Source organism: Apteryx rowi, unplaced genomic scaffold (genome assembly GCF_003343035.1).
Source record: "Apteryx rowi isolate R43461 unplaced genomic scaffold, aptRow1 scaffold_1185, whole genome shotgun sequence".
Taxonomy (NCBI): Eukaryota; Metazoa; Chordata; class Aves; order Apterygiformes; family Apterygidae; genus Apteryx; species Apteryx rowi.
Genome location: NW_020447403.1, coordinates 86,680 through 114,472, shown reverse-complemented (window position 1 = coordinate 114,472; position 27,793 = coordinate 86,680). Strand labels below are relative to the sequence as shown.

Sequence of the window (27,793 nt, the reverse complement as noted above, 5' to 3'; positions counted from 1 at the left end):
GAGCAGTGGCTTGTCTCCTCTCCCATCGCTCTTGTGGCTTCATCCAGACCAGGTCTCTAGTGCAGTTATTTGTTTGACATGTGAGTACTGCTGTTGGCTTACTGTAAAATATGCTGTGTTTTAGCTGCTGCCCCATGATGTGTGAGACAGGGCTGATTGCACCAGAGCCCTCTAGCCCCATGCAGTACTATGGTGAATCATCTGACACCTACTACCACGTTGACCGCTGGCAGAGGCTCCGCACGGCTGTCAGGAAACTGGAGTTCTGGGAAAACTTCAACGCTGAGCTGATAGGTAGTGGCTTCTTCTCCAAGGTCTACAAGGTAAAAGTGCTCTGGGTGACCCAACATAGTGCGGTGCGGTTGCCCTGACATGCAAGCAGCCCTTGACCTGTGTGGGAGCAGCATAGTAGTTGGCCAAGTGTCCATGTAGACAGTGCCCCCTCTCAGGAACCTGTCCACCAGCCTGTTTTCTCCTCTTCCTCCCTCCCCGCTCACCCTGGCAGGTTGCCTGGGATAAGAGAGGGGAGGACACCCCCTCTGCGCACTCAACGCATGTCCTTTGATGTGCATCYCCTTTCTACTAGGAGCCTTGAAGGGTTTGATCTGGTTTTCAATGAAAAAGGAGACAGGGGAGGACCTAACTGAGCAATGTTCATTGTTACTATAATCTACCAATACAACAGGCTTGTCAGGGAGCTAAACATGGGTACTGGATAACCCCAGGATGAGATGAGGGGTTATTTATGCTCTGTACAGGTTTTGTTGTCAAAAATAAAGCAAAACGTATAGAGAAAAAGAGTCCAAAATTAAGCTATGTGTGTCCCAGAATACCTGATGCCCCAGAATGCCGCCCATGCCTCATGGAGACACCAGGTCCTTCATCCCTCTCTCAGTGCCTTGCTGCCCCATGTTAGAGTGATGCTGCAAAAAAGCAGGGGACCCTGTGGTAATGTCAGGCTGAGATGGGCTGCTGGTCCATTGACTTTTCCCCTCTGATGCCTTCTTGTCAGGAAACCCATAGTTCCCTGCAAGCTGATGTCTAATGCGTGATGATGTATCACCAAGTTAAAGCTGCTTTTCTCACTGGGGTGGTTGTGAGTCACTCCCTGCACCAAGCTCCGCTAGTGTGGAAGTCTATTTAACCCTCTCTAGGCAAGCACAAGATCCAGGGTGCTGCTTGCTTTGCTTCCGCTCCAGTGCTGCTGCTGAGCCCAGGAGTGCTTTAGCATCTCACCAATGCTTATTTCAGGTGAGCTCTTAGCAGCCCTCTGTGATCACTTTGTTATGAATAACAAAGAGAAAGGAGGTGCTTTGCATTAGGAAGTGAGACTCCAGCCTTCATTTGTGGGAGCAAATGCCATTTTGCTTTGCGGTGTGGCAAGGTTTGCCCACGTGTCATCTCCCTTCCCAGTAGCCCGCCAGAATGTGGCTTCTGACACTGACCTTGGTAGCTGGGATGTGACACAGACCCAGTGGAAACAGGTTTTGTGCCTGACTCTACCATCTCCCTTCGCTTCTTAGCTTGACCAGGCCTGGAATGGACATCATGATCATGTGTTTCTCCTGGACCAACACAAGATGCTACTGCCAGATCAGTACTTTGATGTTATTCTGGGTGAGATCCGCGGCTGATGTAAGCAAGCATGATCCTGCTGAAGCTAGTGGAGCCAGGCTGGCAGTATCTGGCCTTGGAACTGCGGAAAGTGTTATAGCAAATTGGATAGATCACTGCACGTTGCTTTCTCAAGGCTGTCTTTGCTCACCTGCTCCTCATCCTCTGTTGTATATATAGCCCATGGGTGAACTTCAGGTTCAGGGAGAGTGAAGTAAAACTGTTGAAAAGGAATCTCCAGCCAAAGGTCTATGGCAGCTCTTTTCACACTGGAGCAATGCATGACACATACCTCTCCCTACCACACAGTCTCCCTCTAGTAACTGCTTTCCCCACCTACACAGTATGCTGTTGCCATTGCTTTCTCTTTCTTTTATCTAGCAGATTTTCATAGTAACAGTTGCTGTTTCCTCTGCATGTGACATTTTAATCCTGCCCTTGCAGTGAATGAGATTCCAGCAGTAGGCAGGTTGGAGGTACAGATCGTGAATGAAAATGAAAAACTTTTTGAAATAGAAGGAGAAAAAGTAGTGTAAAAAAAAAAAGTTTGAATGAAATGCTATGGGTCAAAGGGTCAGAAGACAGTGGAGGAGGACTTGGGATTGTCCTTTGTGGGGACTTGACATTTGTCTGAGGACTCAAGCGACTGTAACCAAGTACCCAGATTACTCGTGTTCTTCTCGGGTCAGCCAGTCTCCTTTGAACTCTCAGCCCTGATTGGCAGCATTCCTGCTGCATAGCATCACTCATGATGGTCCTTTGAAGCTCTTTGCCAATGGATGCTGCCTTTCAAAGAGCTCCTACAGAGTGGACAGAGCCTCCCCAAAGCCACATTTTTGATGCTGGCACTCAAGCACTGCTAGTTGCTTTTGCCATCCCTTGTCCTTCAGTTAAGCCCACACTCAGGAGTCTTTCTATGTAGGTTGGCTAAATAAAAAGGATTCACTTGGTTCCACTTGTAACTCAGAAACAAGAAACTTGGACATGACAACGTCAGTGAATGATGTATTGCATGATCTGGGTATAAGGTACTGTTCCTCCTTCTCTGCCTTAGCTTTCTGATGTGGCATAAGGAGCTATTCAAGTAAGAATTTCTCTTGGAGAAAGAATGAAGTTTCATTCATTGACAGCTATCTGGTGTGCAGGGATCTGAGATGCTGGAAAGCAGGAGAGAAATGCAAAGTGAATCCTTTTTTTTGGGACTGGTTTAAAGCATTGGTCAAGAGGAACCTCTGAGCATTTCTTTTTCTATGGCTCTCAAAAAGCTTCATGTGTATTAGGAATCAAGATCCCACTCCCTGTCATTCTGCAGCTTTTTAGTGTCAGATTTTCTCCTTTCACAAAGACAACTTTAATCTTCTTCTGATCTTCTCCATCCTAGAAGCTTGTTCTCAAATTCAAGATAAGGGTCTTGATGGTGTCAGAGCAGAGCAGGAATTATTCTCCTGCATTTTCACTCCAATGGTTTTTCTAAGCTAATAACAGAAGAAGCTGACAGAAGGCTAGGACTGGGTTATGAACTAATAAAGCAAAGAGCCATTTGTCACAGAACTGTGATGGCTAGCATTATGAGATTGCTTCATTACCCTGATTACGGTGCCTGCAATGAGCTGCTGCTGGAGAGGAAGGGGTCAACAAATTAAAAATGAATAACGGGGGAAAGGCATGAGCTCATGGAGCTCTCAGTCACCACTTGACAGCACAAGCTTTGTGTGCAAGATAGAGCAATACTACCTGAAATCTGATTCCTAGTGGCACAGATCAGGTCCTCCAGTTTGGAAAAAAAACGCTTTCCAACTTTGTGCCTTTTGAGGTGACACATTGTGCCTCTATAGAGGCCTGAAGGGTTTGGCATCCCAGTACATTTGACATGGGTAAAGGGCAGGGAGCAGAAAGGAAGAATCTGGGACTGCACTCTGCTGGGAATGTTATGTTTGTAGAGGAAACGATGGGTGTTGCTGTTGGTGCCGGTGCCTAGTGAGGGTAGGATTGGCCTCATGGGCTTGACTGTGTCTCTTCTGCTTCATTTCTCAAGTGCAGGTGTGCTCCTTCCTCACTGTGCTGCTGTGCAGAGCTATTGGACAGACTTTTTTTCCCCCAGTTGTTTAGTCATCCTATACACATTTCATACCCAAATCAAAGCATAGATCCCAAGTCAGGAACTTGGAAGAAGCAACTTTAAATGGAAGCTCAGTGTAGATCTCTACCAGAGTTTGTGCAGAGCTAATAAGTCTCACTAGAACTCAATATTAGCTCTTCTTAAAGCTTTTCAGAGCTTCCAGATGGCTGTTGCTTGTTGTACTCTGTCTTGGGCATAAGGGCACACAGTCTTTGGGCAAAGATGCTTGATAGCATATTTTACAGTTATATCCGTACAGTTACAGTTAATAATCAGTTCCATCTGATTAGTGACTCACACTCTGTGGTTATGAAGTCCCATTAGGTGATACTGTCAGAGCCCTGGCTTCTTTATGACCCATTTGAATACAGAAGCAACGTTTTTCCAGTGATAAGCATCAGCTATCGGGTTGCATTCCTTCAGGAAGGAAGCAGCGGTTCATGTTGCTCCCAAGACAATTTGTTTTGTGACCCTGATTATAATGAGCCTTTCTCTTTTTCCAGCCCAGCTAAGTCATACATGCAGCTCTTTGTTCTCTTCAGCTATCCTGGTAACCTTATCCATAAGTGGCCTGCATGGAGAGCAATGGGTGCAGGCTTTGGGCCTCAGAGCACTGCTCTTAAGCCAGCTCAAGTTGTGCTTAAACTATTTTGATCTTAAAACAAATAGCAAAAAAGAAAAAGGAAAGTAAGTTAAACATGTGGCTGAATTCTCTGTTAGCCCTGAGAGAGATGTCAGGACATTGGTCTAGGCCATACCTGGTACATGGCTCTCCTTAAAGCAGATATTAACTGAGAATGGAAATACTAAAAGTATCATGGTGCCCCATGACGTAGTCTGGAAACTGCTGTTTGGATCTTCAACCCAAATGTCATGAGTGGCAGTGCAGGGATCCTGGATTGTCCTGTTGGGGGTGAGAGCCACAAGATCCTTGAATGTCCAGCAGCCCATATCAAACCCCCACGTTCAGTACTGTCAAATCCTAGTACCTCTGTTGTGGACACCAGATTTCCTCCCCAAAATGTCTGCTTCAGTCTGTTACATGTTTTAAGGTGGGGGAGCAGCTTTTTGCTTTCTATCATTTGGCTTCCAATATCCTTGCCAGAGGGAAGTCCTAGGAATGAAATAGGTCTTTTAATCCACAGCAGAGTTTTGAGTTAACATATGGCTGGGAAACCTAGACTTGGAGCTTCCATCTTAGGTTGTGAGGGAGAAATGATCTGGCTCTACAGTTCCTTCATTGTGTTTGTGCAGCAGAGCCCAGGTGCAGGGGACAGCTGGTCATGGGAAGGGGCCCAGGAGACTTCAAGGAAAAGGATCGTGGCCAGCAGCCTTGTGCAGTGGTCAGATCCAGGCAGGAAGGGGTCAGGAGGGTGGGAAGAAGGGATGGAGATGCAGAAACAGGCTGTGGTTGGGAAGGAACATTGAATGGAGGGCATCAGAGGGGAGAAGGGCATCCCTGCAGTACCTCAGTGTAAGTAGAGAAACTGCTCTGGCCAAAGTTACACCCAAATTTTGGTTGGGGATGAGGGTTGTGATATGCTGGGACAGGGGGGGCCTGGCTGCCCCTAGGTAGGCATCACGGAAGTGGAGCTTAAGTGGAAGGGACAGTACCTTGCAGTTGTGCAAATGACTCTGCAAAGCCCCTGGCAACAGAGAAATGTGATCTCGGCCTTTGACTGGGAAGGGATACCGTTGTCCAGAGGGGCTGGCAGGCCTCTGGGAGCTAAGAGATGTCCTACTCCAACCTTGGCTCTAGGTGACCCAGGCTGCCACTTGCAAAGTGATGGTGGTGAAGATCTACAAGAATGACGTAGACCAGGAGGTGATTGTGCGTGAGATCAGCCTGCTGCAGAAGCTGTCCCACCCCAATATCGTCAGGTGGGCACATCCCCTGGCCCTGAGTAATGGGGACTGGCAGGGGCTCAAGTATGACTCTGTCTCTAAGGCAGTTCTGTGATAAGGGGTTGAATTGAACCCTAATGGCTTGTTTTTTCTGGTGTGTCCTTCTGCTTTAGGTATCTTGGGATATGCGTGAAGGATGACAAGCTGTACCCCATTCTGGAGGTAAAGGTTTCTGCTTGTAAGAGTGCTGTGGGCAGGCAAGGACCCTTCAGTTCTTTGGTAGAGAGGATGGCAGATAACCTGTAATGCACATCTGGGCCTCTCTCACACCTTGGTCTGTAAATGACTCTTGCCTAGCAAGATTTCTTGGTACTTGTAGAGGCTTTTGGTCCTCTCCCCTCCATAGCTGATAGCAGCTGGAGTAAGGCACAGTCACTGCAGGGCCAAGAGATCAGCCATAATAGCCAAGAGGTGTCTCAGGTTGGCCCAGTGCTGTCAGAGGGCCAGAATGGGCCAGCCAGGGGGTGAGTAGAGGAGCTAGGAAGTGGAAGGGATGGAGTAGAAAACAAAGCAGACGCAGGCTGGCAGGACTTCCAAGGTGGCTCTGGCATGGTGGTGTGGCTTAATGTAAAAGCCTAAGCTGGTGTTAGAGAGACCTTGCCTTGTTCTCTATGCTGTTAGTGGCCTGCAGCCCTTGACTGAGTCACTGCAAGTCTTTTTGCCTCTGATTCACTGCCTGTAAATGAGGACCGTAGTAGTGAGCCCCTTGGCGTAGCGCTTTGGGACACAGTGAGAAGTGCTGTGAGAGAGTAGGTGTTAGCATGTCACTGAGGGACAGACGAGACCGCTGCTAAATGAATAAGACTGGGAACAGGGGCAGAGGACCACTGGATGTGAAGAGTACCTAAAGATAACACAGCAATATCTGATAGCAATGTGCAGAGGAGAAGCACTGCATGGCACTGCCAGGCTCCAGACAGACACCCAAGAAGGGGCTGCAGCAGTTGCCTGCAGGTCATGAGAGCCCAACATAGCACACATCTCGCTGCAGGTGCAGAAAGTTGTCTGCTAAGGGGTTAATTTGCTGCTGCATTGCCATTCTGGCTTATACCCTTGTAGTGGGGCAGGGCCCAGAGAGCTGCTGTGACTCACCATATCTGGAGGGGTGCTTGCACTGCACCGAGCACAGGGATGCCCTGATCTTACTTAGGGTGTCTGTGCACTACGGCACTTCAAACCTCCATCCTAAAAGAGGGGTTCCCAAGTCTGGTGAGTGACTATTTAACGTCTAGGCTCCAGAAGTGCCTGTGCCCAGCTCCAGAACCTCCCACTTTTTCTCTCTGTCCACAGTATGTGAACGGGGGATGCCTGGAGGAGCTCCTGGCCAGCAAAGACATCTCTTTGACCTGGAAGGAGAAAGTGGACTTAGCTTCCGACATCACCAGAGGCATGATCTACCTGCACTCCAAGAACATCTACCACCGGGATCTCAACTCCAAGGTACACAGCTGGAAAGGGGATGTTACCCCTGGGCTGCTGAAGGCAGGCTGAGTCAAGGGACCTTACAGCATCATTTAGGGCTTAGAGGCTGTAACCAGTAGGCCTCAGACCTTGTGCTGGTCCTCTGCTCTGTGTTAGCTTGGCAGGGAAGCTTGATAAAGCCTTTAATTACAGTGCATTCATCACTTGCCAAGCAGGAAACCTAGACAGAGATAAAAATATATTCCTCCTAGTGTGGTTGCTGTCAGAAGAGGAACTAAGTGGAAACGTGTGCATGATTGCACATGGTTTTCTCTGCCTACAGTTGCAAGAGAAGCTCTGCCCAACCTACGTTTTTCTTTTCCTGCTCACAGCAAGGAGAAAGCTGCTGTTAATAGGAAGGTGGTTATGGTCTCTGTGAGCAAATGTTGTGTGGGCTGGTGCTTTCTCTGCATTCAGAGCAACACTGGAGCTCTGGAGACGTGTGTCTCCTCCCTCACGTGGTGGGAGGTTGCGCTTCCTATATCCTTACAGTTCAGTCCCCAATGATAGGTTAGTGACCTCAGCAGTTTCACGCTCTGTCAGCATGCAACCAGTGAAGACTGGTGTCTGAAGACAGGCCAGTGGCTTTGGATGTAATGCAAAGGCACATTATGTTTCTGGTGTATTGACCCTCTGTCTGGAAGGCCTGCCTCATGCCTCAACCTGGGCATGTGGTACTTGGATGGGGGCAGGAATAGTGCTGAGGCTTTACCGCTCTCAGGTGTGTCTGTAGGGACAGTCTTTGACATGGCTGTTCCTCTCACACTGATGTGGAAGTAGGAACTTGGTGGGACAGTGCCTTGTTGTTGATCATGCTTGGGCAAAACCTACCCAAACTTCAGGTGAATCTGCAGTGTGTCTACAATATCATAGAGAGAGAGTTGCATCAGTGTATGTGAGTTTGGGGGTTGGCCACCAGCCTGGTCCATATCTGAACCTCATCTGAACTCATCTGGACTCATCTGAACCCAGAGGCTGGCCTGATCATTTATGGAAATGAAGCTTGAAAGTCATTGAAGTTGATGCTGTGCGAGTAGTGGTGTATCTCTTACAGGTTCTTTCTGCCAGTGCTCTGTGAGCTTTTTAAAGGAAACCTGAAATATTGATGAAGCAGTGGTGAAGCCAGTCAAATGTTACAGTCTTGAGAGACATCAGCACAGGAAGCAAACTTGCCTTTTTAATATCACAGCTGTTTGCTTGGCTCAGTTATTAACCATGAAATTGTGAACACCAGGGGAATGACTAGGTAATAGCCTGGTTCATTCTGACCACAGGTTTCTTGGCCAGTGTGCTCTGAAGTCATTTGAGATGTAATTTCCTATTTGGTAATGACTGATGAACTTGGGAACTTTCCAAATCTGCTTGTGGAAAGTTAATGAGTGTCTGAGGTCACTGCCTGTCCGTTCTGTCTTGCTGCAGTGCTTGAGCCCTGGAAGAGTTTTGTCCTTCCCCAGAAATCCTGGGCTTTCCTGCAGTGATGACGTCTAAAGATATGAGAGGGACAAGTATATGTGTTCACTTGAAATGTGGTTGTTAGTGAGAGCCATCTAAAGAGGATCTTTGTTGCTTGTGTTAGCTCTCTCAGAGCAGATGCTGAGGAGGAAATTCTGGAGAACCGAACAGGCTGAAACCACTAGGGTTTTCAAGAAACCTTGAGAGAATTCTATAGAAATTGTTCCGGAAAGACAACAACCAGCATATGACTGAAGAGAAAATCATCTTTATGGGTTGTTTGGTTGAAACTGATTTGTCTAGAAACTGTACAACCCAATCTGTAATGAACGTATCCTCTTTTTGAGTCTGTACTATGGTACAAAAGCCTACCTGACAGTCTAGCTTTTGCTTTGTACTCTGCAGGACAGTGCAGGGCACTGCAAAACAGCGCCAAAGTCCTAGGAAGGTCACAGCCAGCATGTAAGGAACATATAATCCTGGTCAGTAAGAAAGCTTGTGGCTGTAATCCTGCACACCTTTCACTGATCAGTGAGCAAGGGTGAAGCACAGACTTCTAGGTCTGTTTCAGATAAAAGGATGTGGATAATCATGTCCCTGTCAAGCAACTTTGCAAATTTCAGTCCATGTTTCTTAAGACCAAGGGCCAGTGCTGAGTCCTTGAGGCTTGCATCAGCAGGCAGTCGGAGGCGCTGTGGTGGTGAGTGGGCAGAGGTCTCCACGTAATGAGGGCACCTGCCAGAGCCCAGGCATGGAATGGACAGTGAACCAAAATTATTCCATGGACACAGGCTGAGGAACAGTTCATTCAAAGGACTTTTTTTTAGTCATCAAATCTCTCCAGATGCGATCAGTCCAGGTCTAGCAACTGCCCCATGCTCTTTAGAGTGTGCTGCTAGGATGATGATGGTCTCTGACAAGGAGAGAGCCTGTAACAGTGAGGTGGGGCTGAGCGCTGGTGAGGTGCCATATGGTAAAATTGCCAGGCTCTTACTTGCCTGGGCATCTCATGCTATGTCTCCATGGGCTGCTTTCAGAACTGTCTCATTCGAGTGACCCCACGGGGTCGTGAAGCCTTGGTGACTGACTTCGGGCTGGCCAGGGAGGTGGTGGAGCTGCCCATGAAGGATGTGGAAAGGAAGTTGTCTCTGGTGGGTTCTGCTTTCTGGATGGCTCCTGAAATGCTGCGGGGAGAGCCCTATGACCGGAAGGTATGTTACTGCTTCCCGGCTCCTTGCTCAGCCTCAGAGCTCCTGAATGAGCACAGGGAATGTATCCTCTGCTTGTTGGTGATATGTCCCAACAGCAGGAAAGCCCTTCCCTCCTTACCGGGGAAACTTTGTCCTTGTACCTGGACCTTCGCTTGATAATAAGAAAACCTTTGATGGGTTTTGCATGACTAATAGGAGGTCCATATCATCAGTCCTCCCCTTTTTGATGCTTTACTTCTGTGCATACCTAATCCCACCTCTCTCTCTCCAATCCCTCCTGCAGGTGGATGTGTTCTCCTTTGGCATTGTCCTTTGTGAAATCCTAGGCAGGATACCAGCTGACCCTGAAGTGCTTCCCAGGACTCAGGTAAGGACTTCTGGAGCCAAATTTAACAACACTTTCTCCATGGTACCAGATTGTGGCTTCTCTCTGGACAGTAGGGGCTTGAATCCAGGACAGTCAAATGATGTAATGCTGCATGTGTATGTGTATATACACACACAGGTGTGCATACTCTGTTTTCTCTCTAGAGGTTTTTTTTTGGTGAGAAAATCTTATTTAGTCAAAATTTTTAGTGGGCGAGAGTGATCATGTACAGTTTCAGTGCTTTTGTTAGATCAAATATTTGAGATAGAATATTTTTGTTAAAACCCTTATTATGAAATATTTCATCTGGCTTTGACATTTCAGCTCTTACATTGAAGTGGCAGGTTAAATACAACTTTCATGACAAACCTGTATTTTGAAATGAGCTGTGTTGGGATTAATAGGTGGTTCATGCGGAAACAGTGGACTTCCCTAGAAAACATGGCCTTTTTTATTTCAACATTTGCAACATTCCCCTACCACAAAGCGTTATGCTCCTTTATTTTTGCCCTGAACAGGGGTGAAAAATCCGTCAGGAAAATAGCAAATTGCTTCTTTCCAAACCACATTGTAGGAACAAAGCAAAGAATTTGCAGTGACCAGAGATTATTCCATGTTTCTATGAGACTAAACAGGAACTAATGCTGCATCTGTGTTCACAAGATGAAGGAGAATTATATATGAGGGACTCTGAAGCCTCAAGGGTTGAAGCTGTAGTGATGGAAACAACTGGCCCAATCCTGTGAATTCTCAGTTCTTGCTGGAAGACCAGGTTATCCTCACATCATGACCTCGGCATTCACTGCTCAGCACCTTACCTAGTGCTGGTTCCTCTACAGGCAGTTTTCCATCTCTGTGGCCCTTTTTGCCTTAGTATGTGTTTTTCCAGGAGGACATGTACTGCCCAGCAGGGAGAGCACAGAGCAAGCAGAAGGGTGTTGCAATTTCTCCCAGTTCTGCTAATGACTTACCATCTGTGCACTCCTGGCAGGGCTAATGTTCCCTCAGGTACCTTTGCATAGCCATCAGTGGTAGAGAACCTAAATGCTTTAATCCATGAGCATTATGTGCTTTGACAACTTGAGAAGGGCAAAAAGCTTTCAAAGAAGTTTATAGCTGAGTCTCCTCTACCTTTTCATTGCTTCTCACAGTAAAACCCCCTTTCCCTGGTGTTTTTGAGTAGAAGGATGGCATTTGCAGCTAAGAGGAGGATAAAACCCAGGAAAGGTCTGTGTCGATAAGCAAATGAAGTATGGGACACATTTTGAGCAACAGAGAGGTTTGGGGCTTCACCAGCCTACTTCTCCCCTTTTCCTGCGGAAGCTCCAGCCCTGATCCCATGTAGTTGTGACCAGTTCCCCTCTGCCAGGCCAGTTATTGACCCATGCTCTCTCCACTCCCCACAGGATTATGGCTTGGATGTCACTGCCTTCCAAGGGATGATCAGCGAATGCCCCAAGCGAGTGATGGACCTTGCTGCTTGCTGCTGTCGAGTAAGATTCTTGCTAGTTTTCTTCTGGGTTTATTGGGTTTGTATCACACTTGTATAATAGAGCCTAAAATTCTTGTGACCCAACCCAGGCTTGAACCTGCTCCTCTCAGTGGCAGCGCACAGGGCTCTGCCACCTGAGCTGTGAAGTGATGAGACCTTCTTGGAGCAGTAGTATGCTTTTATCCACTGTGTAGTTTAGCCCCTAGGAGAAGGTATTGAGTTTGTGTATTACAGCTATACAGGAAAACAGAATGTGAGAGAACTGGGCAATGTGGCCCTAGATTTTGGATCAGCTCCTGACATTTCCCTTTTGCATCATTAAAGGCAGCCCAAAATGTCCCAAAGTCCTACATATCAACCCCAGGTCAGGACTGTGGGCTGGTGCATGGTGTCCAGTTCCTACATGATCAGGCTCCAGGCAGAGGTGACAGCTGACCCTCTCTGGAGGATGCCAGCTTGCTGTTGCCAGCCCTACTGATATACTCAGAGCATGTTTCTCCAGCCTTTCTTGTTTTGACATAGAAGGTAATGGCAAAAGCTGGAGGGCCTCACCATGCCCCAAAGGTTGGGGGGCAAAGCAGAAAGAAAGCAAAGATTCAAGTTAATCTCTTAAATGAAAAGAAAAACAAAGGCTGTTACTCTGGCAGAAAGGGGAGAAGCTGGGTGATTATAATGCAGCTAATTGCTGGGTGCTTGCGGCAGCAAATGGAAGTGAATTCTAAGGACGTGAATAACTTACACTGAATCAGAGGAGTGGTTCACATCAGGAACTGGCTTAGATTTATATGTATTCAGCTCTTGTATCTCTGAAAGGCAGTTTTCTAACACAAGTTGATCTAATAACTGGCTTCTGCTAGAAATGGCCCTCAGGTCTGTTCTTTTCTGTGCTTGCATAGTGTGCAGGTTTGGGGAGTTTTTGACTCATGTGGCTCCCCAGACTGCCTTCCCATGGGTCGAGCAGATAGCATGGTAAGGGCAAGGGAAGCCTCAGGAAGGCATGGTGCGAGCAAGGGCTGTGGGTGTTATGGCTGTAATGGTGAGGTACCATGCCACCAGGCCATGCTCCTTGGCAGCCTTCACCCATGTGGAAGGAGTTGATGGTGTCTCCTGCAGGATATGAGATCTGGTCTCTGCTATAAGAGATGGAGGGGGATCTGGAGTTGTCTGTAGTTCAAGAGGAAAAGGGATGAACCACCTCTTTGGGGACTCCAGCATTCCCTGATGGAACTGGAACAGCTGGGGCATCACAGCCCACAGAGAATGAGCTATATCTGGGAAACAAGACAGTTAGACCCTGAATATTGTGAAAAGGCTGGGGGAACAAGGCATCTCCCTCCTGATGCCACCCTCAGGTCTTTCCCCCTTGTAATCTCTGGCCCTATACATTTCAAATGGGCTTTGAGGTTGACATTTCCCACACCTTGTTTTGGATGGTAGGAAGCATGCTTGGCCTGGTATGTTGGGCTGTTTTTCAAAAACTCACTGCAGGCTGCCTTTGCTTGCACCATCCCACAATGTGGGATCTGTTATACGGCTGCTTGTTTGCAGCAGCCCAGGCCTTGACCGTCATGCAGTGATGCCAGAAGGCTCCACTGATGGGTGTGTGGCCCAGGCCAGCATTGATGCTGGATGAGTAGTACTGTCCAGCTTTGAGGGACCCAGGAGAGCCACTGCACAACAACCACCTCCTGTCCTCTTCAGCTTCTCCCATCTTCTTCCAGGTGGAAGCATTTAAGAGGCCGTCCTTCTCTGAAATCCTGGATGAGTTGGAAGATGTCGCAGAGAGCCTGGAGCCTAGGAAGGACAATCAGCTTTCAGGCTGACCTGCCTGGCTCCTGTGAGGCCTCATGGAGTATCGCACAAACTGTAAATTAACTGTCTGAGGGGTCAGGAGTGAAGAAGGACGGTGGGGAAGGGAAGAGCTAAGTGATGCACTGGTATTTATTTAATCATAGTCTGAGTTTCTAATTTCTTGTATGGAAGACATGGTTAAAAATGGAGAAGAGACTTACCAAGAGTATATTTTTCCTAGCTAAGGTTTTTAACAGATGTAATTTGGACACTGAACAGCTTTGCTTGTAAAAAAACAAATGATCCTGGAGGGCAGGCCAGAGACCTGAATTCCCTTCAGGATGCTCTCCAAATCCCCACCAGAAATGTAGTTCTCTCCTGCTTCCCCTCCTCACCTGGTCCCAGGGCCTTCCCCTTCTCTTGCCCCCTCCAGCCTTGGGGAGTAGCCTCTCTGGAGGCTGGGGGTCAGTGCAGTGTGGAGAGGGGCTTTGGGGTGCTCAGCAAGCCCTCAGAGTTGCCTTATAGTTCAAAGCCTTAAAACACCTGTCCAGTAGCCTTTCAGAGGCAGATTTGCTCTGTAATGTTTCTAGTCACATGCCCTTCTGGATGGGGTCTCCTGGCCCTGCGTGCAGAGCATGTCTGGGTGCTGAAGTGCCAGGCAAGGATGTGGAGGTCCTGCCAGGCTGTTCATGGGACACCAACCTGGGACAGGTTGAGGGGTAGGGATGGTGTGCCTTATCAAGATACAAACTAACAAACTAATATCTCTTCTCAGAAAAGCTTTGTCAGACATGTGTGTCATGTAAGAACCATGCCCCAGCACAATGACAGTCTGGATTTCTTCCCGCTGTCCTCACCCAGGACTCAAAGATGGAGTGGTCTGCCTCCCCCCTCCTCATCCCGCTGCAAATGCACAGTGACAAGTTCAGCAACGACAGCTTGCAAGGCCGAAACAGGAGAACTGGGTCCGGTGTCAGCTGTCTGTGCCTGCAAATAGGCAGGATGACACCAAACATCTCACCAAGTTCTCTGCCTGGCTCAGCACTCCGTAGCCTCCCTGGTGATGTATGACACCCTTGTGGGTCCTAGGGTTCACACAGTCAGAAAAGGACTTTTTTTTTGTTACCATGTTTTCTTCTGCAGGCTGGAGAAGGGTGCCAGGGCTGCAGATCCAAACCAGAGGTGGGAAAAATTGTGGCTAGAAATGCTCTTGCATTGCAAATTAAGAGAAAGAAGTGAGCCATCAAGCCCCCGCCCCCAGATCAGCTGCCTGCTGGGCCATGGTTCTGAAAAACTGATGTTCTACTAGGACCAATTTTTTAATGGGTGTAAGTAGGTGTAATGTCTGTACAGCGGTGGAGCTGTGGCTCTGTTCTTATAGACTGTAAGCTCTTGGAGCAAGGATCTTTCCTCCTTCTAAAAAGTGCTTGTACAGTGTTTAGCCCAGTGGAGCCTTCAGCTGAGGGTCTTGCTCCTGTATGGTGGCAGACCTACATGGAGGCCTCCTCTCATGCTCTTCAAGCCAGATGTGGTGTCCTGTGGAGCCCAGTGTCTCTGTGCCATGGTGCCTATATAAGGGACTGTCGGTGGTGTGCTGGGACAGAGACATTGTAGAAGCACGTGGTGCATTTTCACCAGGGACCAGAAGGAACTGGGAGCTGGCATGAAATGCACTGGGTGGCGCCAGGGTCACCAGCTCAGCCACATGTCTAGAGACCATCTGTTGCTCCTCATTCCCCAGAGCTGTCATCAAGCTTTTGTGGTGTGCTGATGTTTGTGCACAAGAAACCTACTGCTCAAGAGTAAAACTACCCAGAAAATATCTTCATTCCAGCTGGATTCCTGTACTGCTAGCTGGGAGGAGCAAAGCCTCAAGGAGCAGGAGAGTAAAAATAAGGAAAATTTTCAGCCTGGAGAAAGGAGAGTGGCCACTTTTTGACTTGTGCCAGTTTGGGGGCTTCAGACCAGTGGAGTGAAGTGGAGTACAACAGCAGTGAAAACAGCATTGATATACATGTGTATCTTCAGTCAGAACCAGCCATGACCTGTGTCACAGTAGAGTATTGGAAAGAAATCACAGGGTGCATATTTGGCTACCAGAAGTTGAACTACAGAGCTAACTGCAACCTCCCAAGACTCCCCAGGGTCCTTTGCGCCGAATGAGAGGAAATTTTTCTTCCATAGTGGTATAGGCTCAAGAATGAGGAACCTAATGATATGTCCTAACACCTGAAGCATTAAGAATAGGAGACCTTTCCCAAAGGCCGTTGAAGACAGAGGATTGCTGTCCACCTTGTATCAGTCTCTGGCTAAGTGAATTGCCTTCACATAGCCTTTCTCTAGCTTTCTCCAGGCTGTGTAGTCTCCTTGGCTGGAGTCTACTCTTCCTCTGCTTCCTCTGCACAAGAACAGGATAAAGGAAGGCAGACAATATACAGCTCCCTCATATGGCCTGTTGTGGGGTGAAGGTATCTTGTCCTGGGAGGCTCTTCTTCAGGGCTTCTTCACTGCCAGCTGTCCCCTCTCCAGAACCACGAAGACTTGGTGCTGGTGTTTGAGATGTGTGCCCTACTGCAGATCAGGTTGATCCTTCCTCCAGCAGTGCCTCTAGTTCTGGTCCTGTGGAGTAACAACTGCGGGGCTGAGACACAGTAGAAATGACATGTGGTGTTGTGGATAGTCCAGTGAGGCTTTAGTATGAAGGAGGTTCTTTCAGTTTTATTTGTCTGCCCAGGTGTAAGAAGCCTGTTCCCAAATTAAACAGGTCTGTGGGGATATTATTCTTTGCACAGTGCACAGGGGAATTTGTCAACATGCCCTGAGCTGTGATGGGATAGCCAGTCCTGCTTAGCTGGTCAGACAGAGACTGATGCCAGTCAAGGACAAAAATGATGCTTTCACTGGAATTAGTAGTTATATCAGTACTTGTGACTAAAGAGGACATGGGCCTCGGTGCTGTCTTGCCATTGTTCATAAGATTAACACATTGGTGCCTCCCTGGTATGGAGTTGACCCTGACCACCAGCACTGAGCCCAGGTTTCTTGGTCATGATTTGGAAGCTAGCATGAGCCAGGAACCATTCCTAGTGGGCTTTCCCCAGTGGGATGTGCAGGCTGTCCTGAAGGGAGAGAGAGGTCTGGACACAGCTAGGCTGGACCATGTAGCCCCAGGACCAGACAACAGGCCTTGTTCAGTCTCCCAGTATAGGTGTGGCTGGTGGGACTAGGTCTGCGTGACACCTGTTGCTCCAGGTGTCCATGGGAGAAGCCACAAAGGCTGGACTCAGAGCTGTGTTTCTTTGGGCTTCCCCTGTGTCCCATCTGCTCCCATGATGAGAACACATTCCAGATCTCACATGACAGGAAGACCCCAGATCCTTGCAAGAAGGACCTTTGGTACCACTGCAAGGGCACTTGGGACTGAGGGACAGGGACCGAGACTGTCTTCAAGCATCATGTGGACTAGCAGAGCTGATGTTGGGAGCTCGCAGAGAACAGAGGTGGTTTTGGAATTTGGCTGGTGCATCTAGTGGAGAAAGGGTTTCTACTCCACTGTTCAGAGCTGGAGGAAGAGATGAGCACAGGCAACCAGCTGAGATTCCTTTTAGCTGTGAGCCCCCGTGCTGGGACTGCTCTCTACAGGAAGCAGGGCCAAGTTTCCCCACGCCAGTCTGCCACGAAGTCCAGGTCAGTAGCTGAATTTCGTATCTTGGAGTCCTGGCTCTGAACTGAAGCAACCACAATAGTGGATGGAGAGTCTGGGTGACACAGCAGGCTCAGCTTCACCGGATCTGAACAGGAGTTTCCTCCTCTCCCACTCTCTCCTCTGTTGACTGTTCCACTTTGCAGATGCTGACAGCATGGACCAGGCCATGCTGTGCCCCATGGGCCCATGCATTTCCATGTCCTGCAATATATCTTTGTTAGTTTTTTAAAATGCCATTTGGGAATAAAGTTTAGTGGTTCTTTCCCACATTAGTCCTGGGCTGCTGTGTGTGTTTCGTCATCCTGGGTCTACTGAGTGGTACCACTGAAATGCTATGTGTTTTTAAGCAGAGTCACTGAAGACATCTAAATGACCATCTTCATGCTCCATTTCAGTGTAATCGACATTATAAACCTTTAGTTAAAGGACATTTACAAAACAGTATTAACTGTGAGAGAGTGATATTCTGAGCCCGTTGCCCCCCCTATGGCCTTGGTTTGTGGCAGGTCATTTGACTTCTTAAATCACACCCTTCACTTCAGTTGGGGTGGCACAGGATAACATCAGCAACACAAGCATAGTGTAGAGGGACTTAGATTCACCTATTCTATCTGAGCCCAACGAGCACAGAGGGATAAAACCAACAGTAGATGCTTGCTCGTGTTCAAGATTCCTTGGGTTTTGTGACTGCGTGGTGTGAAGAGCTCATCTGATCTCACTGGARTCAGTGCAAGTCCTCTCTCTTTGTGCCTGCTGCAGACATGGTGTATGTGATGGACCATCAGGATTGGGGCACCTTCTCCCTCTGTACCTGTATCAGCACAGGGAACCTTCTCCTGCCTTGCAGTAGCTGCGACTCATGCTGAAGGGGATGCAGTGCCCTCTCATGGCTCACTGTAACAGCTTATTGGATGCAGGAGAATTTCACTCTCCAGTAATGTCTAAACAACCTCACTTAAGGCTGGTAATGGCTTGTCACATGCCCCCAAAATACCTGAATATTTCCTCCGTGGAGCCAAGCTGAGGTCTGGGAATACTGACCAGATGAGCTTGGGTGGACGATTCTTGGCGTGCTCTTAATTCCTCTAACATGGATGTTCTTCAGGGACTAAGTTTAAATGCTAAAGCTTTCTATATAGTAAGAGGGGAAGGTAGAGGGGAGAAGAGAAAGGGTTTTTGGCGCTTTCAGCTGGGTTAATGCAAAGGGTGTCAGCACTAGCTCTGACTACTGTCTCAGCAGAGGATCCTGTGGTTCAGCAGACTTGTTTGTGGAAGTGCTTTGGGCTTTTCTGAGAAGCTGATCTTGGTGGCTCTTGGTCAGACAGAGCCAGATGCTGTGGGGGTGGGGTCCTGCTGTGGACATGTGAATCTGATTGGAGTAGGAGAAAAACAAAGGTGAGCCCCTGAAAATGAGGAAGTGAATGTGGGAAATGCAGTGTGTGCTTCTCTGCTCAAAGATGCACTTTCTCACGTACCTAAAAATGAGAAGTGAGCACAGACAGGACCTAGTGAATGAGGATGTGCAAAACCCGGGCTTTATTTCTCTGCACATCATTGGCCTGCTGTTTTGTGCTGAGTTCTGTCTTCCCTTTTCCCAAGTACATGGTTTGTATTTAGTGTTGTAGGACTGTGGCTGCCTTGCTACATGTCCATGCACTAACTATGTGATAGCAGTAGGCTCTCCTCCCCTACATAAGCTGTGGGGGAGGAATCCAGGAGCAAGAAATTCTCTTTTAACCAGTTCTGCTAATAATCAAATAACACATCAAACAAGTTTTCAGTGAACTTCCTCCATCCATCAGTGGAAAGCCCATCCTCAAATACTACTTTAAGGAAGGTGAAATGAAAGATACTGGCATCTGTTGGTGATTCACATGCTGTCCACTTATGTGAGGCTTGACTCAGGACTACTGTAATGGTCTCAGTACCATACATGTCACCAGACAGACTGTCTTATATCCAGTTCTCGGTCCACACAGGCTAAAGAATGAGATCTAGAAAACATGCCCAGGATGAGTGATTGAAGCTGGGCCTGGCTGCTGCTGCTGTGTTGCTGGTGGGAAGGACTGGGCAATATTTCTATGCTTCCAGGACTTGAAGTCCTGGAGCACAAGTCATGTGAAGCAGTGGTAAGGGGTGAAGGGCAGGAGCAGTGCTGACAGCCCTGTGCTGGAAGTTCAGTTCGTTCCAGGGTGGTCTTTGTTGTGGCTCCATTGTGGCCTGCAAGGAGGGGGAGAGAATTCAGAGTCTTTCAGGTGGCTCTTTGGTCCAACAGAAAAAGGCTACAAGAACACTGGCGTCTTCACATATATGGATTAGAGATAAAAATGCCAGTATTTGCCAGCAAGGATAATACCATTTGAGAGCTTTACTGAGATGCAGCAGCCTCACCATCACCTGGTCTTCAAATCAAGGTAATGCACTTTTCAGGAAAATATGCCCAAGCTCAGTCGGCATCTGTGGGCTTGCTGGAGATATTCCATGGTGAGGGTATGGAGCTTACAGGAGCTCAGAGCAGTACCAATATCTTCTGGTCTCTGAAATCTATGGTCTGCTCTGGGCTGAAGGCACAACCTATCTCTACTTTATCCAGTTTTGCCCTAAAACAATTTTATCTCTCATCTTGTGTCTTCTGTTGGCTGCCAGGTGGCAGGTATTGGTGCCCTGTTAAACTGGCCTGAATTTCATTTCCGTCTGCTTATGGGAGTAATGGTAATCTTTGCCTGTCTTCCAGTTTATGCCATCAGCATAGCTCCCACGAACACCCAGCCAATACATCCCATTCAGGTTGGAGCAATGGCAGTCATTGTACCACCATGCACCCTTGTAGGCTGTGGCACAGTTAAAGGAGCTCATGTTATTGTCCTGGTCTGTTGTTGAAAATGACATGTCGTTGTGGTATGAGAAGGAGTCTCCTGCAGAGAGCACAAGTTCAAATTTACTGCAATAGAGAGAGTACAAAAGGGAACCTAATGCATCTGTGCACCACTGAAGGGTGGCATCTGGGCCTTGCTGAATGCAAGGCAAATTTTATAAAACCTTCTGTTGTCTGGGTAGGCCAGGTTTCCTCCTTGGTCTTGGGGAAAAGAAGCATCCTGAGTTCTGCTAACACACATACACAGAACTTATCTATGTCTGTGGGTCAAATGGATCAGATTCTGCTCTCTGTTACACAGGTGTCACTTCTCTTGCGCTGTGCATGTTCTCTGCAGACATACTGAGATCTGGACTATCAGGCAGAGTTGCAGTCTACAAAGCCACATAAACCCATGGCACTGCCATCTTGGGTGTTGATTGCACTCTTACTGCTGCATGAGGTGTTGTTAAATTCTGGAGAGGCTTTATTTGTTTTTTAAAGAAAAACAAAATGTTGGGAGTTAGGAGGCTGTAGTGCTGGTGCTGCAAGTGTACAACAGCCTATCCCTGGAAATACCAAAGCTCACTGGCAAATATTTAGTCCTTCAAATGTAACCAAAATGAGAACTTAGCCTAGCTGCTGCAGAGCTGTGGGTGTTCTGTGCTGGACATGGTGCTGCATATGATCAGATTCTGCCTTTGCTGATATAGCATGTGACTGGGCTTACAGGTATTACTGTGATTCATAGTTTTGTGGTAATGGGTGTCGCTTCCCACCTTGCACCCAGAGGTCACTCTGCACCTTGGGTGCAATGTTCAGTTTCTAAAAATTGACCCAAAAATCTACACTGTGCAAAAAGTCTGCATGATACAGCTTTGCATCCAGGCAGAGAGGACCATAAATGCTGAATGCTTCTGAATTCCTCCCTAGAAAACAGCCTTTACCAGTGAACTGCTAACTTACTGGCAGTTCCACCAAGGTAGTCTCCTAGAACCAGTTTGTATTTCTCAGACTCTCCTAAAACTCTAAATGAAGCATACTTGGCAAAATAGTAGTTGTTTTCAAAGTCTCCCAGGTCAATTTGAAGTTCACAGGTTTCTAGAAAAGAACATGAACAGAGGTTATGCCAATCTGACAACATCTTGCAGACAACTCTGCTCAGGGTCATCCCTTAGCAAGGATTTTGGACCATAAGGTATGGAACTGGAATTCAGGGGTTAGTATTTTAAGGAGCCATGAGCCAACTTGGGAGAACCTACCAGTTCTTGAGAAATTATGATTTATTTCAAATTCCTGCAGAACCTTTTACATCCTTGATGGCTTTTTTCCTAGCCATGTGAAGCCCTTTTCCTGATTTTATTTTTGCTATAATCCTAGGCATTAAGAACAACATGCCCAAGAGTACTAGACACAATTGTGAATCCAAGTTTGTGAGTGAACTCCATGACTGTCATCATAAGCAGTCCTAGTAGGTAGATGTTTTAGCCTGCTGTAGTCATGCAACTGGCTCATTCACTTCTCTGACTTCTATTTTTTCTTTGTTTTTTTTAGAGAAAAATTCCCTGTGTGCAATGGGCTGCAAGAACCTAGATGCTATTTAGAATGAACTGTTGGGGCCCAAGAGGGATGCAAGAAGTTCAGTCTTTTAATAGCCCAGTACCCTGCAGTAATTGCATTCTGAGTATAATGACCTCAGCTATACAGGAAGAGGATCACCTTACTCAGGGAGGTGAGGAAGTGAATGTTGTCATTCCCCAGCCAGAACTCTGTCAGCTGGTTGCCAAATTCTTGTTTGTATGAATTTCAATCTGGTAAAAAAAATTCACTGACCCATCCAAGCATCTCTGAAAAACCTGCAGGGAACAAGAGAGTCTTGGCACTGCCAAGTCATTTCTTAGTAAAAGAGACCCAGCACCACCTGGCAGCTAAAGGTGGGTGGTACAGCTCTCCAGCAAATTCTCCTGTTAGGCTGTTCCTGAGTGTAGCTGGGAGGACTGAACTCAAAAGGACGCTCTCTCCCAGATCTGCTCCATTTGAGCTTGAAAATGAGGAGGGATTTGATGACTTAAGCAGGAATGGGAGTGGGCCTGAGGTGCTTGTCCTGCTACCTGAGAAATGTCCCAGGAGAATACCTTGCATTCAGGTGGATTCGCCTGAATGACATGGTCCTCATGACATGGACCTTCATGACATGGACTTCAACTGTCCCTTCTATAACTCAGCCTTGGTCCATATGACTGTCAGTATGTGTTTTTTCCTGTCTTGGATGCTTTCCTCCCCTTGTGTTACTGTTTTGGTGCCATTCTTTGGGACTTTAGTGAAAATCGCCATAGGGATATATAAGTCCCCTTTGCCTCATTCTACTCACAATCCATCTTCCACCAGCCATGTCCGTATCACAAAAGACCATGGTGGCATTGCAGCCTTGGGGGTAGATGGTGTACCGGCCACTCAGGATCTTCCCTTTATCCAGCAGCTCTTGGCAGTTCCTGGCTCCTGTGCAATTCAGGGAAAGACCTGAAGTGAAGTCCTATATATATGTAACATGTATGTTATATTTAACATGCTCACTATGTCCAGAGAGCGTACCAGCCTCGGGACCTGAGTCAGCTGCTTTGAGCTCTTCAGCCTCTCAGCTGGCTTTTCACACTTCAGAACTCTGAGCACCTACTCAGAACCAAAGCATGCTGCAGTTTCTTGGCCAGAGCTGCTCAGAGCAGGATGACAAATTCATGATCCAGGAGTTTGTCTGGGTGCAGGAAGTGGGAGGCCCTGAGGGCATGTGGGTAGCTAACAGCAAAAGAGTGGTGACACAGAAAAAATACCTATCTTTAATACAGAAGATATTGCTCAGATCATCTTCTCCTGAGGACTGGACAGATGGCACTCTTGAAAAAAAAATATATATATATATATATGTGTGTGTGTGTGTGTGTGTGTGTATGTATGCATGTATGTATGTATATATGTATATGTATGTATGTATGTATGTATAAATTTATTTTTCCTCCCTAAATCATACCTGATCACAACAGCTCAGATTCCTAGGTGCCAAAGGATTGACTGGAAAGGTCCTTATCAAACATCCCAACTTACAGCTCGGTATGTGGTATGCTGTTATAGGCGGGGGCTTGGGAGATAATGTGAGATTGAGAATTCTCGGTGCGTCACATGAAAAGACTCCCTGTCCTACCCCAAACCCAGTGCTGAGACAGAGAGCCATGAATGGCAAGAAGTACTGTTCCCTGGTGAGATGTACTGCTCACCTCCTGCAGGCAGGACTTCCCTCTGCTCTCCAGTGTCTCTCTGTGACAGGTTGTTGCTGGTGGCTTGTGCTGCAGACACCTGTCTGAGTGGGCAATATCTAAAGTATGGACTCACAGCTGTACAGCTGGGCTGTCCCACGGGACAGTGAGTGTCTAAAGGCTCGTCACTGGACTTGTCCTGTTCCTTATTAGTCAAATCCTTTTTCATGCCCAGCCGACATAAATGGGCATAAGAGCGCCTGCCACAGTGGTGGGTCAGTTTAGTGGTATCTTAATCTCTCTCTTTCAACTGTTAATGCAAATGAGGTGGTTTAGCCAGCTTTGAAGTAGCCAGGTGCCTACAGAGGGCTTTCTAGTGATTCTTGGAAAGAGGGATACTGAGACTGTAAAGACTAAGGTAGACCTCATCTAGATCACATAGGAGTCTCGTGGGAGTCCAGGAAGGCAAATTACTTGACTAGCACCCAAAGGACCTGTTCTGCCTGAAGTAACAGAATAGCCACTGTGAAGCTGTGTTGCTGTGGAGTTAATAGAATGGTATTTCCTTAGTCTGTCATTCTGTATTGGTCTGAATTTGTTTTTATTGTTGCCCTGCCCTGACTTCTGGTACAGCGGGGTCTACCTTCCTACTTGTCATCATCAATCTGCTGTGCAAAGCCAATGGTGGCAGGAAGGCCCCAGGGTGAAACTCACCCAAAGTTTCTGAAAATCCAGGCTTTCCTTTTGCTGCTGTTGGACAAACAACACTATCAGTTGCTCTCTGCCCTTTGCACCAAGACCTCCCCTCTTCCATCCCTTGACATTGCTTGTTTTTCAAGCCAAGTCCTGCTAAGACAGTAGTGCTGGTGAACGATATGATTTTCAGCAGGAAGGGCCAAATGGCAAAACTGGCACAAGCTGTGTTTCTGCTAGAGCTGGCTGCTCTGTCTGCTGCTGGGCCAATCCAAGAAGACAGCTGCAAACATTCTGTGCAGATGAGTCCTGTTGGGCTGAGACACTTGGGACAGAGGCAAGTGGGTGTGGGAAGGAAGGGGAAATGCACCCAGAGAGGAAGGCAGGGGAAGAAAGCCTGAGAGGGGGAACAGTTACTGCTGGCAGAGGGCTTTACAAGGTGGTTTGGAAGCAGCTGTGACAGTTGAAGGAAACATGCCAAACTGGTGACCAGATCAGTGGTATTTGGCCCATAATTATTATAAGCCAAGGTCAAATGTTAGAAGCTGTAGTGTAGACAGTGCTCAGATATAAAAACCGGTGGCCCTAATATGCAGGATGATGGTATCATGAAAAAAATGCTTCCCCTGTACTCTATTGCTAGTGCTGGTAGAAAGACATGTTCCTCTTGTACTAGCACTGATGGAGTTTCATCTGAGCCTTTCTGCCTTTTGACATAGCATAGGAAGTTAAAAGGTCTGCCTGGATCTAGCTGGCTGCTCAGGCTGATATGTGTGAAGTCCTGTGGTTTCGATAGGCAGCAGTGCTAGGCAGCAGCATCAAGCAGTCCTGGCTCCAGGGCCTCTGTCACCATACAGCTGTTTTGGTGGAGAAGGGCTTCTCACACCTCCTCGGCTGGGGCTGAACCTCATTGAATGCTTCCACAAGGTGTTTCAGCACCCCAGGCCCTACACATGGGGGACAACTATCTTCAAACAGCCCCATGCAGTACCTGGTGTGTATTTTCATTTATTTATAGTTGCTCCCATTTGTGTGTTGTTCCCAAACAGCATGCAGTTCCTTTGTGTTCTTAGAGAAACCCATCCCCAGTCATGCTGTGGTAGTTTAACTAAACAAGCCCCAAACCCAAATTCAGTTCAGCCCTATTTACCTTTAGGTCCTGGGAAGCCAGGATCTCCAGCCACTCCTGTGAGAGAGGAGACTGCTTTTCACAAGTTACTCAATGGGAGTGAATTAATTGGATTCCCCAAATGGCTGGTCCAGCCCCTCCACATTTCCAAAATGTACAGGTGAGGCTGTCATAAGTGATGGAAAGCTGTGGTGCTCTGCCAGGTTTCCTCAGCTGAAGGCATGGCTGCTATATGCTACTACTGCCTGCATAGCCCTGAGTGCTCTATTAGTCAGCAGCATCTTTCAGGAACAGTAGGAGGAGCAAGTACATAAGGGAGAGAAAATTGCTTTTCCCTCTGTTGAGATGTATGGAGGAGTCACTGCCCTGCCTCAATGACTTTTTGTGTAGGTTTTCAGTTTTTAATCAGGCATCTGTGGGATTTTGGGCAACAGCTGCCATTTCAGCATGTTCACCCATTTCCTGCTGGGATTTCTGCTGAAGTCTTAAGTGCTTTTGGCTGGGAAGTAGATACATATTCAGCACGAAGAGCAACTGATTTTGCTGCTAGTCCGTCCACCAGTGCTCAACCCCTGAGTGACAGCTTGTACTGGGAGCTGAAATCAGTCTGAAATGAAAATATTTGCTTCCTGAGACCTTGGGCCATAGCTTTGAACACTTTGGAGGCAGAGTACAACAGTCTTGTCCTATGAACCCTTGCTTTCAACTTGGGTCTGTGAAGAAGCTGAGGTCAAACACAGCCCAAAATTCAGATGAAAATGGCCCCTGAAGGCTTTTCTTTTCAAGAAAAATGTAAAAAAGTAGGGAAAAGATGCAAATGCTGGGTTTTTTTAGAAGAGAGACTGTTCCAATATCTGGAACATACAGATCCTGCCGAAGAGCTTAAGCACTGTCTGGATGGAGTGAAAGCTGATTTCTTGGCAGACACACTCTTCCTCTTTTGTGGGTTATTTCACTGCAAAGAAATCTCCATTCCCTTCTTGCTTCAACCTGTGCTATCTGTTCCTAGGTGGTTTGATCACCATCCTTCTGGTCAAGTGGGACATGATGGAACCGCACCAAGAGTCCAGGCCTGGAGGCTGCTAGAAGCACCCAGAACCCATGTCTCTGCATCAGGCCTCTTGGCAGAGCTGGCTCAAGACTCCTTAGAGAGGAGTGGCATTTCAGCAGGTGTGTTGTGCTGGGGCAAGTTAGGGAGGCAGCAGGGAACTGAGAAAGATCTGATTTTGGGTGGCTGGGGGCTGAGAAGGGTCCATGGAGAACTATGGGAAAAAGAGAAATGTATTCCTCTGAGATATGTTACCACTGAAGGAGACTCTGTTCCTTGTATCCATCCCATGCAAGAGCTGTACTCCCAAATCTTGCTTTTCCTATGCTGCTTCAGGGCTGCTTCTTGGATTATGATCAGCTCCCAGACAGTCATATCTGTAGACCCAGTTTCCCTATGTGTGCTCTCAGCCTGCGAGAGTTTATGGATTATAGCTGAAAATGTTATGCATTACCTTTTGTACCAGGTGATCCTGCTTTCCCAGGATTTCCCTGGGCTCCCATTTCTCCTGCAAAGAAGGGCTCTGTTTATGTAGGCACATTGCAAATTAACTAGAGGGAAGATGATACAAAAGCCTTGGAAGCTGGTCTTTGACTTCTGCAGACACAAGGAAGCTGGTTTTGTTAATTAAAATAGATTTCACAACAGATCCCACTCTCTACCTTCTACTAAAGCTACACTATGCAGGTACTTCCAGTGAAAGGTGCTAATTTGTAGTTCGTGAATGAATTCCTGTGAGCCTCGTACATCTTGGCTTTTGCCATGTGGAAGCTGCTCACTTAAGTGATTTGGCTCCCCCATAAGTTGGCTGTGAAAACCCTAAAGGACCACCCTCCCCCTTGCTTTCTGGAGTAGGGGTGCCATTACAGTTCCCAAATGATGCACATTCTTTGCCCCATGTAGACATGAAGGAGCATCCCGGACTTATTCCCTGCCTGTGACTGATCAGACCATGGTGGTGTTTCTTGGCAAGCAAGGCCACTGCAGCAGGCTGCTCCCAGCTAGTGTGTCAGCTCCACACCTCAGACTCCTTCTAGCCTTCGGGTTGTTTCACAACAGCAGTAGACTGTTGAATAAAGGCTCAAAGAAGAAATGGACATTTTTAATATAAAAGAGAAAAGTGGGTTATGACACTCTTCTTACTTTTGAACAGGACTCAGGAAAGAAAGACATTCCTTGTGTATCAGTACCTTTCTAGCTAGGGTATTTTCCCCTTCTATTTGACTCTCCAGCGCTTCACAGAAACCAGTGCTAGGCTAACCAGTGCTTCAGCCTCAGCTTCCACCTACTTAAAGCAACAAAACAATCTAACATGGAAGCATTCATTGCTGGCTTTTGGGATCTCACCTTTTGTTCCTGGGAGACCTGGTTCTCCTTTTGGGCCAGAGGCACCTGGGATCCCTGGACATCCTTGGAGGACAGCAAGCCGGTCAGCATCACCAAGCCCCACTATTCTTACACCTGAGGAAATGAAGACAACCATCATGGAGATTTTTAGGACTCTGAAATGCCTTGGAGAGGAAACTGAACTGTCTGGGCTTTGGGAATAGTGCAGACAGAAGCAGTATCCCTCCTGAGTTGAGGATGGGTGTTTGGAGTTGTGTGGATTAACAAATGGCGCTGAAGAACTCTCCTATCGGAGGAGCTGGGCAAAGGTCCAGTTCTGCTCTGTCTTCTTCTTCTTCTACTGTTTTGTTTCTACA

At 47.4% G+C, this 27,793-nt stretch overlaps 2 protein-coding genes across 2 annotated transcripts; one reads left to right on the top strand and one right to left on the bottom strand.

The window, feature by feature from the left end:
* The first annotated feature begins 137 nt into the window (after nt 1–137).
* Nucleotides 138–13,444, top strand: LOC112974838 (dual specificity testis-specific protein kinase 2-like). Its single transcript, XM_026084209.1, has 8 exons — nt 138–323; nt 5,493–5,614; nt 5,752–5,800; nt 6,929–7,078; nt 9,589–9,762; nt 10,046–10,129; nt 11,536–11,622; nt 13,343–13,444. The coding sequence occupies exons 1-8, from the start codon at nt 138–140 to the stop codon at nt 13,442–13,444; spliced, it is 954 nt and encodes a 317-aa protein (XP_025939994.1).
* Nucleotides 13,445–19,785: 6,341 nt separating this feature from the next.
* Nucleotides 19,786–27,527, bottom strand: LOC112974831 (ficolin-2-like). The gene is given in 6 exon segments (XM_026084202.1): nt 19,786–20,033; nt 20,939–21,073; nt 21,697–21,787; nt 21,790–21,828; nt 22,344–22,505; nt 27,438–27,527. Coding segments are annotated over 6 exon segments (765 nt in total).
* Between the last annotated feature and the right edge of the window lie 266 nt (nt 27,528–27,793).